A 12,814-nucleotide genomic window follows, 5' to 3' on the forward strand; every position below is an offset into this window, starting at 1 on the left:
TCTGAAATCAGTGTTTATTGACATGGGGAAAAGTTCATATTTTGGGTTTATATATATGCTATTCATTTGGTATCCCTGTTTATACTGAAATGATACTTACGTAGTTAAGGACAAGGATTTCTGCCTTTGATAAAGGAAGGAGTATTGGCCTCTTCTGAAAAAAGAAAACAGGACCTCATTTTATTGGCAGGATTATGTACTTGAGGTGAAAGAAGAGAGGGAGATAATGGTTTGGGGATGGATGTAAATATGTGTTTGTATCCTGTGGCTGCCTTGCTGCTATTGCTTATTCCACAAATAAAGGAGCACAGGTGGAGGTCAGGCCTGCAGTCTGAGGCTTCTTTTGAAGTTTTCAGATCAGCTGCCTCTCATGTGAGGGAATCCAATATTACCCTTAGTGCTGAAACTCTGCAAATGGGCAGCTTCACTGTGTCACTGATCACCAGTGAGCTGTCACGTAACTTGTTTGTGCTCGTTTACAGTGATTCATATCATTACTAAGATCTTAAACAGTAGTTCCACACATGCTAAGGGGTTCTAGTTGTTCTGCTGCCCTTGGTTTTATATTTTGATCGCTTTTTGTTCTTTCAGGGCCACTGAGATTTGTGATTATCCACGAGGGATGTATTTACTATTTCAAGAGCAGCACATCTGCATCTCCCCAGGGTGCATTTTCTTTGAAAGGTTACCACAGGTAAGTGCCAAGGAAGTTGTTAAACACCCATGCTCCTCTTACCTAATGCTAAGGGCTCTGGGTTTCATTTCTAATGAAGTTAAACACAGCTACATCTGTTGTTTGGGTTAAGAATTGATCTCAGATTCCAAGAAATTTATTCCTTTCAAATTGTATATATGACATTTCCTGTGCTTGGTGAGTGGATAGCCTTTTTCTGTAATTTAACCAGTAAAGCTGTTTGAATGGCAATGGCCTTGCTCCTGTTACTGATTAATGCAGACTGCACATGCAGATAGATTCTTTCAGACAGACCTTCTTTGTTCTGTAGGGACCAGAAAGGAATCAGAAGAGAAAATTTGTGGAGTTACTAGTTCAGCAACTGTAGTTAGTGATGAAACTGTATCAACTACAGAGTGCTAAATACGAGAATGCATGTGCAAAGTATCTGATTCATTTCACTACACATTTTTAATCTTAATATTTACTTTGCAAGTTGAAGACTGAAATATGTGGCTTTCAAGTTAGCCAGTACTGTCAGAATCTGAATGCAGCAGAAGTACAAAGCCTACTAATACAAGTCCAGCCTAACTTTAGGGAATTGCTGTTGGAACTGATGCTAAGAAAGGTTTAGTGAGAAAGAGGGAATGTAGAGAATTATCATTGTGTTAATCCTAACCACTGCAATTTTATGGTGTTTGTATATCTTGTACTGTATAATGTTCTCAGAGTTGTGGAACAAGGAATTGCCTTTTCTTAGATGATGAGAGCTTTTCTAACAGTGCACGACAATGTCATGTTTTTAAGGGAATGCACTTGTTAACATTGTAGCCAACTAAAAATTCAAGATTAATTTGTAGAAGAAACCCACGCTGTAATCTTGTCATGACAGCTTCTGCTATCCACATGAATGTGAACAATACCATGGAATCTGTAAATGCTAGAGACTGTTCATTCCTTTTTATGTATCTTCATTCCAGCAGCCATGTAGAGACCTTGGTTGGAATAGGGACCAGATCTTGATTAGTATAAGGCACAGAGAAACATTCTTGAAAAAGAATTTGATCTGAAGGCATTGTTAGATTGAGTAGTTGCATAAGGGGTTTTTAGATTTTTCTTCCCCCTAGGAGCCCCAAATGAAGAAATTCCTTATACACACAGAAAAGAAAGTGGTTAAGTTATACTTGCTTTAAACTAATAAAAAATGTGCAAGAAAGTGTTTATAAGGGAAACATGTAAAAATGAAGTTTGCTTTTATTATTAGTTTCTTCGTTTTTTCATGGGAAATGTGTTTTGATTTCCCTTCTGAAATAGTGATTTCTTGAAATAAGGGCCACAAGCACCCTGTGTGCCTCTTGCAGTGTGTGATGCTTATGAATGAGTGTGATTCATTAACTCTTGAACAGGTCAAAGCAGCTGTTTATAAAGGTCTGGCTGGTGAATTAACAAGTGCTCTTCCTTTTGCATTGTCCCTTCTACCACAACAATGGAGAAGTACTGCAAATGCACAAATGGGGATTTCTGTGGTGGTTTTCTGGGCTTGGGGATATTTTCCACAAGGCAAAACTGGTCAATGAAACTGCTTTCTGTCAGTGTTTATGCCTTGTATAGCAGCATTAGCTCTAGATGAAGGTGTTTCTGTATTGGTTGCTCTGTTTCTCAGGGTGATGCGGGCAGCTGAGGAGACAACATCAAGCAATGTGTTTCCTTTCAAGTTAGTTCACATAAGCAAGAAGCACAGGACGTGGTTTTTTTCAGCTTCTTCTGAAGATGAAAGAAAGGTAACTTTCTTCTTTTGCAAAGAGAATCCTGGACTTCCCTAAAATCTAAATGAACTGGAAATGCAGCTGAAATTTGCATACCTGGTTCTTTGGGCTCCTCTGAAAATCATGTCTGAAGTTTTAACTATTAACTTAATGGTAATTCAACTTGTAATTTAGGGAATGGCTGTGACATACTAGATAGCATGGGTTTCTCCATATTTCATAAATATTCCATATTTATTTTTCATCAAGGAAAAAGTAATGATATGTAAGACTTTGATAAATTCTGGAAACTGTTCAGTGAAATCTCTCACCTGCAAACATACTCTGAATATATATCTGGCTTTAGGAATAACAGCCTGAAATTTGGCAACTTAAAATTTAATACCTCAGTAGGTTCCTACAGCATTTTAGATAGTCAAAACATTTGACTGCTGATTCTTTTCAATAAAAAAGCAATGGATAAATACTATTTCAATGTATGTTCCCTGCACAGTTACTCTGATCTTACAGAGGACAAGATACATCTGCATTTAATGATTTAAAAACTGATGTGTTGAATGTTGTATTTTTATTTTTGTTTAGAATTGGATGCTATCCTTGAGAAGGGAAATTGGCCACTACCATGAGAAGAAAGAAATAATAACAGAATTTAGGTATAAACCCTTATTCTTTATTGGCTTTTTTATCCCTTTTGCACTTGCTCTTTACAGTGCTGTTTTAGGCTTTTTGCACCTACAAGTAACTTCCTGCTAAATAAGAACAGGCACAGTAAGACCCAAGAGGAAAATCCCTTCCCAATTTATACTTTAAAGAACATGAAGAAAAACCCAAATTTTTAAACAAAGAGCACTTTCAATATCAGCTTTGTGTAAAAGAAAGGAAATCTTTTAAAAGACAACAACAACATATCTGACTGTTAATTGGGAAATAGGAACAGACTGCTTCTGCTTTTCCAGCATTCCGTTCCAGTGCTGCAGTCCTGCTAAACAGAAGTAACTCTGTCTTTTCTCTTGCAGTGACTCAGGTTCTGATGCAGACAGTTTCTATGGCTCAGTAGAACGTCCCATTGACATCAAGTATTCCCACCATTCAGCAGATAATGAAGGTGACAAATTCAGACACTGCTAAATAAGGCTTCTTTATTTCTTCTGAATTCTGCAGGAATTATTCCCATAGCTTAAGTAAATTGATCCAATTTGTAACTGGTGTTTTTTACAAGGTGTATCTCTAGTTTTAAATCAGCAACAGGTGTTCTGTTCTATTAACTGTTGGTACAAATAAACTAAAGAATTTCAGATCCTTTAAGGAGGTTAATTAAAAGTGAGGACGTGACAGAAAGCCTGTCAGGTAGGCATTCACAGCATATTTCAGCAACTGAGCTCCTAGTCAAGAAATATGTTTGTGAAAACCAACATGAGAAACCTTGCCTTGAGGTTCAGCAGGGATCCTTTTCTTGGCCTTTCCCCATCTGCCCTTTCAGATTTCCAAGGGCAATGTTGATGGGAGCAAGTCCTCTCATTTCCTGAAAGGAAATTCCTGACTATTCTGCAGGAATGGTCTTGTAGGAAATCCGTTTCCATTGCTGCAAGCAGAGCAGCCCAGGCTCATCAGCATTTCATGTGGGGTTGCAGTTTAGTCCTTCTCATTTTATGGGAGGGGAGGCTTGTATGCAAGATGAATGATGATAAGAGGCCTGGTAGGAGTTTAAATTAGGAAAATTAGAATAACTGATTTGTATCAGATATGCTTACCCTTTTTAGGGCATTCCTCTGCCTGTTGTCCTTCAGGCTCCTCTTATAATCAATGATGAGAAATTACTGCCTAGAAGTAACATGTTTTGTGGCTTGGTTATTCTGATTTACAGTTAAAGGCAGCATTGAAACCACTTAAGCCATTTGTTAATGGCACCACATGTTAAAGCACACATGGTGCTTTTTGTTGTTGTTGTTGTTGTTGCCAGACCAAGGCAAAATAATTCAATTTGTTTTGTAGATCACTAAGCTTGTTTAATCTTCCATATTGCAAATTCCTAAGTTTTTCTGTGGTAGGGTTAAATTCTGGGTGTTATTTTTTTTTCCAAGTGCTTTTGTCAATGCATCCATGTAGTTGTGTCTCTGCAGCTGATTTGAGTTCCTCTCAGGAAGGCTGGAACACTAGAAAGTGTCACCAAAAATTTTTTTTTAACTTTTAAGTTGAAAAAAAATTTAATGTGCAGTGTACTTGATTTGCCTCTGTTATAAGAGATGGCTTTTTTAATTGACATGAAAAATTAAGGAAACACCTAGATAGCAGACGCGTGGATCAAAACTATTAATTTTTTTCACCTTTTTAGAAAAAATACCTGAAAAATATCTGTTTTAAGGAGCCCTAAGTACTTGATACTCTTTCTTAGGTTTCCTAGGTTCCAAGAGTATTTATTAGTCTGACACACTGATTTTTTTATCTGCAGATTACGACCAGGAGGAAGAGGATGAATCTTATTTGCAGCCAGATACTTCTGACATAGTGAAAGATGGTAAGTGATTTCTTCAATTCCTCCCATGAAAGGCCCCCAGTGAAGGCAATATTCATGTGGAATGCAAGGTTATTATTTTGTATTAGTCATTACTATTCCAGCTGGCAGAATAACTGAAGTAATGCAGAGGTATCCAATCTTGAGAGGTATTTAGGGTCAGGAGTTTGTAATAACAGCAGTAACCATTTACAGAAAGCATGCAATTTCTTTAGGGGGTGTTTTGTTGGAGCCTCCTGCCTGGGATGACCTGTATCTAGTCATCAGTCTGGAGCAGCAGTAATGATTTTAAGGAAAAAACAGATACAAAGTGAGAAGTCTTTGCTAAGCCATCATAAGCCATGCCTGAAGAAAGATAGCAGGAGTTTATTACCTAGAACTTTCAGAATTCTGCTGAAAGTTTAATGCTTACCCAGCCTGTTGAGTACTGTCAGGCCCTATGCCAGTGAAATACCTTAGATCACACAGAAAATTGATTTGAGCAGTCTCATTTGATGACATGCTGTATTCCCCCTCAGTGTATCACATTTTTTATTTTTCTTTCTGCAGATATGGTGCTGCCCCCTGCGTACCCACCTCCGCCCGTTCCTCATGTCAGGAAATCTCCCTACTCTGAAGCAAGGGCACATTCCTACTCTGGCAAACCGAGTGCACCAGTACCACCACCCCCCCCTAAGAGGAGCTTACCTGAAATCAAACTGGAGCCACCCCCTGTGCCCCCTTTACCTGTGTTCAAAAAGCCTGCAAGTGGCAAAGAGTCTCACCCGCTGCCCCCAGAGCCTGCGCCTCCAGCCCCGGTCCTTGCTCCTCCAGAAGCGTGTGAGAAGCTAAAAACCTTAAACCTTTCCCCACGGACTCCTCCTCCTCTGCCAGCCAATAAACCCAAGCTGTCACAGCTTGCTGAAAAGCTAGCAGAGCCCAAAGTGCCAAGGGAACATGGTAAACCTGGACTGTTTGTGCCACCAGTGCTCCCGAAGCCACCTGTGCCAAGCCACCAGCCCCCTGCAGTCAAGCCCAGAACAGAGAAATCTTTAGGTCCCCAGTTACAGTAAGTATGAAAACACAATGCACTGCTGGTTTTCAATCACTTATTAGTTAAGAAGTTTAGGCATACTCAGGTTCATACCAACATCTGTATCTCTTCCCTGAACCATCCCTCTCTGTGTTGTGCTTTTTTTGCCTGTTATTTGAAAATCTGCAGTGAATCTAGCTGATCTGGTTGGACCTGCTCTCTGCAGGAGCTTAGACTAAATCATCTCTAGAGGGGGAATGTCTTTAAACCTGAAAGAGGGGAGGTGTAGGTTCAGATTAGGTGTTGGGAATAAATTATTTACTGGGAGGGTGGTGAGGCACTGGCACAGATTGGCACACAAACTGTGGATGCCCCATCCTTGGAAGGGCCATGGTGGATGGAGCTCCAATCAACCTGGTCTAGTGGAAGGTGTCCCTGCCCATGGCAGGAAGGTTAGAATGGTCTTTAAGGTCCTTTCCACCCTAAACCATTCTAGGATTCCATGATTTGGGGGCTAAACTGAAACTTCAGTTCTAGTTTTGCTATTCCTTGAGTGTTTTGTGTATATTTGTTCTGCTTTCCTGATGAGACATCCTTCAGTTTTCATTCTGTTTCTGCCAGGAGATCACCACCAGATGGACAGAGTTTTAGAAGTTTTTCATTTGAAAAACCAGCACTACCCTCCAAGCCAAGCCAACCTGATGATGACTCTGATGATGATTATGAAAAAGTAAGATGAAGCAGATGATCCATTCTAAAAGAATATTTTTTCCCTTGCTTATGTATACCTTTGGGAACATTTTAAGGGCATTATTTCAGCAGAAGAGTAGTTTTCTAAAAACACATTGCTTTGTAATATTTTTTTTTAATTTCTTTTTGAGCTTTTGTGAATGCCTTGATAAGTTACAGAGTTTAAGATTGGATATAAAGGAGGAAGAAGCATAAAGTAAAGATTAAATCACCATTAATAATATTAGATTATGGCTGTAGCTTATTTGCATAACAAGTTGCTAGGGTTTTGAGTTGTCATTGACTTAATGGTGATTTATTTTCTTTATATTTTTTACAGGTTGGGCTGCCTGTTTCAATATTTCTTAATACCTCTGAATCCTTTGAAGTTGAAAGGTAAAATGTGATTTTAAAATAGTTCCTTGGAAGTACAGTACAAAAACCTGTACTGGACTGTAGTCCAAAGATAATTCTGATAACTTGTATTTAAAGCATGCACTAAAATGTTTAATATGCAAATCACTTTCTGGAGAAGTTAGTTCAGTGCTGATATATCAATGGACAGATGAGAATGCAATGTGAGGCTCCATCTGGAGAGGAGGCTGTTTTGCCAGGATGCTGGATGGACCAGAGAGCCAAATGATCTGTGCTGCACTGCTGGTTCAGAGGTGCAGAACAGTGACTTTCTTTCAGCTATGATCTACTGTGAATTATTACACCCAAACCAGATATTTATTTGTATTGAGAATTTTAAGACTGTAGGTATTTGATTTATCTGAGTGCTAATAACATGTCATGTACATGAATAATTGTAATATATGTCATTGTTAATTCTTTTTAGGATATTTAAAGCTAGTAGCCCACAAGGACAACCACAAAATGGACTGTACTGTATTAGGAACTCATCTACTAAGCCTGGAAAGGTAAATTGCAATTGCTGAGTCTAACCCCCAAAACACTTCTTGATTGAGATATACTGCATTTTATATATGTTAAAGTACTTAGCAATTTAGACGTGGTCTTTTCTTAAAGCAAGCAAATATGAGAGAATCCCTATCATAGTGTCAGTGATTGTAAAAAAAACTTTTTAGGCTGAATTTTAAGTAATTCCTTAATAATACCTTGACTTAGAAGAGCTTGGTAGCATAGACTGAATACATTGCATTTTTCTTTTTCAAGGTATTAGTTGTATGGGATGAACCTGCAGGAAAAGTGAGAAACTACAGAATCTTTGAAAAGGTCAGTAGCTGTACTACATTTGCATCTTTAAATTACATATGTCAGCGTGTATTAAAAGGGGGGTGCATATAGGTAAATATCAGAATTAACAAGTTCAAGTCGAAATTTGTTCCCACCTCTGACAGTAAAAATCAGCTGATTTACAAATATCTGATCTAGGATGAAAGTTCAAGTACTCAGATCTGGGCTTTCTAGTTGCTGTGTCATATGTCATCATAAATTTCAGCCCCAGTCAAATCCTACTAAATTCCTGAGTTTAATTTGGACTTATTTGTGTGACTGACTAGTTTGCAGAGGAATAGTGTATTTGAAGGAACTTAGTTCTGATGATGATGTTCTGGCCCCTTTTCCTTTGGACACCTAGCTGGAAACATTACTGTCAATGCTTACATGTGTTTTTGTTCTACAACAGGATGGCAAGTTTTACCTGGACTCAGACATCCTGTTTTTGAACATGGGAAGTTTGGTGGAATACTACAGCACTCATGTCTTACCCAGTCATGACAGCCTGATTCTCAGGTGTCCTTATGGTTACTCCAAGCCAAGGTGACAGGACAGCCATGGCTCAGTGACACCCTGCTGCCCTGAGGACAGGACTCCTGCCTGTTGGATGTCCCGCTGTTTGCACACACAAACTGGGTCTGTGTCCCCCTTTTATTATTCTCTCATAAATTGTCATGTAAATTCCATTTAATGAACTTCTGGTAAAACCTTAGAGTCCAGATCAGTGGATTTTATGGTCTTTTTCTCTACAAAGATCTGAACTGATTGTGCTGTGAAAGCTGTCCAGGATACCCACACCTTTTATAAAACTGCTGCTATCACTAATCTTCTTGGAATGTTGAAGATGAACATGAACAAAGAAGTGATCTGAACACAGCTGATCTAGAAAATGGACACTTCTGAAAGTATGTCAGCATTTATTTGTGACAGGAAATACTAATACTCTGACTTGGAGGTACTACTCCTAAAGTCAGCATTGGTGCTCAACTGAGATATTTTGTATTACTTGTATAGTTGATGTGTACATAATGAAGATTTCTGTGCAAATTATTTTATTTACTATAGGTAAAGATGATCAGGAAATGAGGCTTTTTTTTTAAGCCACCTCTTATACCCTTGTACCTTCTGAGTACAGAAATCACTATCAGGTACTATCTGGCTGATATGGGTGTGGCACCCCCATACTGCTTCATGACATGCACTTCAGAGAAGTGTGGGACAATATTGATTTGGCTTTCATGGGAGCCCCATTATCTGGTTCTGAACTGGAAGGGTTCCTGCCACTGGTATTTTTAAAGGGAAAAGAGAAAAGGGCTACTTCAGATTTTGGGGGAAGGAAAGGGAGCCATTTGAATGCTCCAAATTCCAACTAGCAGTTTGATCTCACGTTGCCATAGTCAAAGTTTCTTTAAAAGAAAGCACAAAAAACCACCTGAAACCATGATTTTGATGCTACTATCAGTCCAAAAATCTTTGTGGTCACACTTTGCTGTCAGCCAGGTGCATTTTTTCTGTTCTAGGGCAAAACACACTACCCTAGTCTGCTACCAAGACTTCTTTTATTATTAAAATTTCTACTCAGTTTGTAGTTGCATGCAAAACAAAAATCCCTCTTTAATCTATTGTCAGTGATAGACATTACCAGGGTGCTTTTAACATTTGTTCCCTAATATTTTTGGGACTGGTATCCTAAATCCAAGGGCTTGATATTTATGCTAAAATTACTCTATTCCTGAATTTTAATATGGAAGAGAAATTAATTTTAATAACCTCTTAAGTAATTCTGTTGATCCAGAAAGTGTCACAATGGTCTCATACTCTAATAATGTTTACAAGACTTGTAATAATAGTAAAAAAAAATCTGCCACTCCTGAAACAGGAGAAGGTATCTAGTTTTTATCAGTCTGAATTTGTATTCATAAACTTTTTTTCCTTTAAAAGTTTATACATGGCCATTTTAATTCTGTTACCATTAGATGTCACAACTTTAAAATCATAACAAAACTATTACAGAATAATAGTTTTCTTTTTATGAAAACAATAAACCAGGATTTAGTCCCTAGGGAATTTTTCTTACTAATCAGATGGAATATAAGGATCATATACAGGAATTGAGGCAGGAAATTCTGCCTCCATCTTTTTCAAGAGACACAGACATACACAGTATCAGTCTTTTGATCTCTGTTCCCACCGTAATAGGGCTTATGTGTGTACAGAATGTGAAGTACTTAAAATTTAGATTCTCTTGAATGTTGGATATTTTTATTCCTTTTATTTTACATTAGTGTCCCTGTGATGCACCATCCTGACATTGATCTCTCTAAAGAAGGCTCAGCCAAGACACCATTTAAAAAACTTATTTGGCAAATAGTTTTATGTATATCAGAGTAAGTTCAAGTTTCTTGCAATATTCACACCTAGCTGTCTACAGAGTAAGATTTTCTCTGTCTGAGAATAATTGACTTCATTGTGTCATGACAATGTTATTTATAGTATGCTCTCTTTGGGGCCCTATTCAGATATTGGATTGTTTGCTCAACTTATACTCAGAAGATTTTTAAATTGTAAACATCCATTTAAACCATAACACATTCTTTACCTGTGTAATACAAGAGTTGCAAATATGTAAATTTTTGTGTAATTCCTTTTTGTATCTAAATGTATAGATTTCTGAAATGGATAAACTTTCAATGCCACTCCACCTCATTTTGTGCAGTTGTCTTTAATTTCATGGGGGTGGGTTCTGATGCTTTTGTTTGTACCTGAGTTCTAATAGTGGAGTTAGAGGAATTAATTTTCAGTACCCCTAAGAAGCAAATCTTCATGTTTTAAACAAATCTGCAATCATTTAGACTCCTTCTTGCTCTTGCTCCTACATACTAGTCTAGTCTGTTTTATAACAAATCAGGTGAGTTTTTGGTGTTTGTAGGGAGGAAGGACAATGCGTGGCTCAGTATGTCTCCTATATTTCTCACAAGTCTGCCTCTCCTCATTCCTTCACCACAAAGCAGCCAAAACCTCCTACAAACTCCTTAGCTTTAAAAAAAATAGTTTGTGGGGGATTGTAAAAGCAGAATTTGATGTGCATAAAGAATGTAGTTAATGAGTTTTGTAATATCAAGTCAAAATCGTAGTTTGGAAAAAGTCCTGCCTCCTGGACTGAACCTCCAGATAAAAGTATTACAGGTCATGTTTGGATGAGGACTGTTGTTATGGGGAAAAAAATTAGAGTGCTTTTGAAAATAAAACAAGGGACAATCAATGGCAGCATGTCATAACAAGTGAACCAATATCCAAACAATTTTTCTATGACAATAGAGGTGCTTTGTGTCAGCAGTCAAGCTTTCCCCACCTCAGAACTTCAGTTTTCACAAGAAGGTGAATAAGTAGCAAGAGTATTTGTGGCCTCAAGTGGCTTCATCCTTTGGAATGTGTGAAAGGGCACTGAAGATTTCAGGAGCTGAAAGTGTGATTATGTAGAATTTGGGGACATCTGCTGGTCAGCCTGTTCCACACAGGGATCCACACAACAGGAATCCAGCAGCTGAGCGTGTGTGTGGAAGTCATTTGGGACAAATCAATCTTAAGTGACTTCAGATAGAAGCTAGAGATCAAAGCTAACTTCAAGGAGAAACTTAATAGGCTGGGTCTTTGAAACTTAAGACTCTTCTGGCTTATTTGCCTCAAATAAGTAACAGTATTGTTTAGCAGAATTACTCATCTGAATTTCTTCTAACCTAAAGAACAAAGAGATAATTTAAACACAGAAGGATTAATTTATTCTTAAAATATACATTGAGGTAGAATTTACATAGTGGACATCTGAGCACCACCTAAATTTATGCACATCTTGAAACATTAGACAGCTGTTCTGAACATTAAATACTTCACCTAGCAGCAAGCAAATGTTGCAATAGTTTCCATCTTATGAAATACCTCCTTGAAGTCAAAGAGGGGTTTTTTTCTTAACAGTGGGAGTGCTTGAGATGGCCACAATTACAGACCCCTAAATGGGAGAGCTTATAGTCCTTTTACTAAAGTACCAAAATATCAAATACCAAACACTACTAGAACTCCTAGATGGAGAGCTCACTTTAAAACTGGATAGGCTGAAGTGATTATGTTCAGTGGGCTTCAGGTATGGAGTAAGCCTTGGAGCACAGCCACCTCCAAATCTATTCCTTCAGGGTTCCCATTCCTGTATTGTAATTCCAGGATGGTCATTACCATCCCTCACTTGTACCTTCCTCCTTACAGTATCCAGTTCCCAGGAAGGGGTAATTCAACCTCTCAGGCTGATGGCATGGGCGTGTAATCTTGGAGATACCAAAGAATCGCTTCTAATGTGGTTTTACTCACACATCTCTCCTGGAGTTGGTTTGTACAGAAATGACAGTGATAAAAACCATTTGTAGGATTAGATCACTGGATATCTAAAACAAGGGAAAGGCATTTAACCCTTTGAGTTACCATCTTCCCTGCCTTTGAACAACCACTTCACACAAGCTCCTGCTGGGCACTATCCCAGCACAGCTGGTTCTTGGACTGGCTGATGTGCACTGAAATTCTGGCCTGGACAGCCTTTTGCATCTGTACTGAAGGCCAGAGATGTGAAAGGGCCACCAGAGCAGCACAGAAAACAGGAGAGTCTGTCCCATGGAAAGGTATTAAAGGGTTTTATTACAGGGCTAATATGGAAAGGTGCTCCAGCTGTGGCTTCACAAGCTGTCTGTTTTAGGCTCCATTAATTATGTTGTGCTTTAATTTGCATTAATTTGCACTGTGCTACCATTCATGCTGATTTATTTTTCCAAGAAAATGACAGCTACACCCTGACCATGGGAGTACTGCTGAAAATGTGCCATTTAAAAATTAAGTGT

General features: G+C 38.3%; 1 protein-coding gene across 5 annotated transcripts in view; it reads left to right on the forward strand.

Annotated features, from left to right (window-relative positions):
* The window catches only part of SH3BP2 (SH3 domain binding protein 2), a 36,406-nt gene extending 25,771 nt beyond the window's left edge, over positions 1–10,635 (forward strand). For 4 of the 5 annotated variants that reach the window (XM_071447325.1, XM_071447327.1, XM_071447326.1 and 1 more), the window contains 11 exons: positions 592–694; positions 2,337–2,454; positions 3,022–3,092; positions 3,456–3,544; positions 4,889–4,954; positions 5,501–5,999; positions 6,585–6,693; positions 7,033–7,088; positions 7,534–7,615; positions 7,872–7,931; positions 8,344–10,635. In XM_071447325.1, coding sequence (XP_071303426.1) covers positions 592–694; positions 2,337–2,454; positions 3,022–3,092; positions 3,456–3,544; positions 4,889–4,954; positions 5,501–5,999; positions 6,585–6,693; positions 7,033–7,088; positions 7,534–7,615; positions 7,872–7,931; positions 8,344–8,481 — 1,391 coding nt within the window. In that variant the 3' untranslated portion in view covers positions 8,482–10,635. The remainder of the gene's footprint in view (positions 1–591; positions 695–2,336; positions 2,455–3,021; positions 3,093–3,455; positions 3,545–4,888; positions 4,955–5,500; positions 6,000–6,584; positions 6,694–7,032; positions 7,089–7,533; positions 7,616–7,871; positions 7,932–8,343) is intronic. The other variant, XM_071447324.1, reaches the window with a different exon arrangement.
* The last annotated feature ends 2,179 nt before the right edge of the window (positions 10,636–12,814 follow it).

Source organism: Agelaius tricolor, unplaced genomic scaffold, assembly GCF_023055355.1.
Source record: "Agelaius tricolor isolate 1412-34295 unplaced genomic scaffold, bAgeTri1.0.p SCAF_24, whole genome shotgun sequence".
NCBI classification, from domain to species: Eukaryota; Metazoa; Chordata; class Aves; order Passeriformes; family Icteridae; genus Agelaius; species Agelaius tricolor.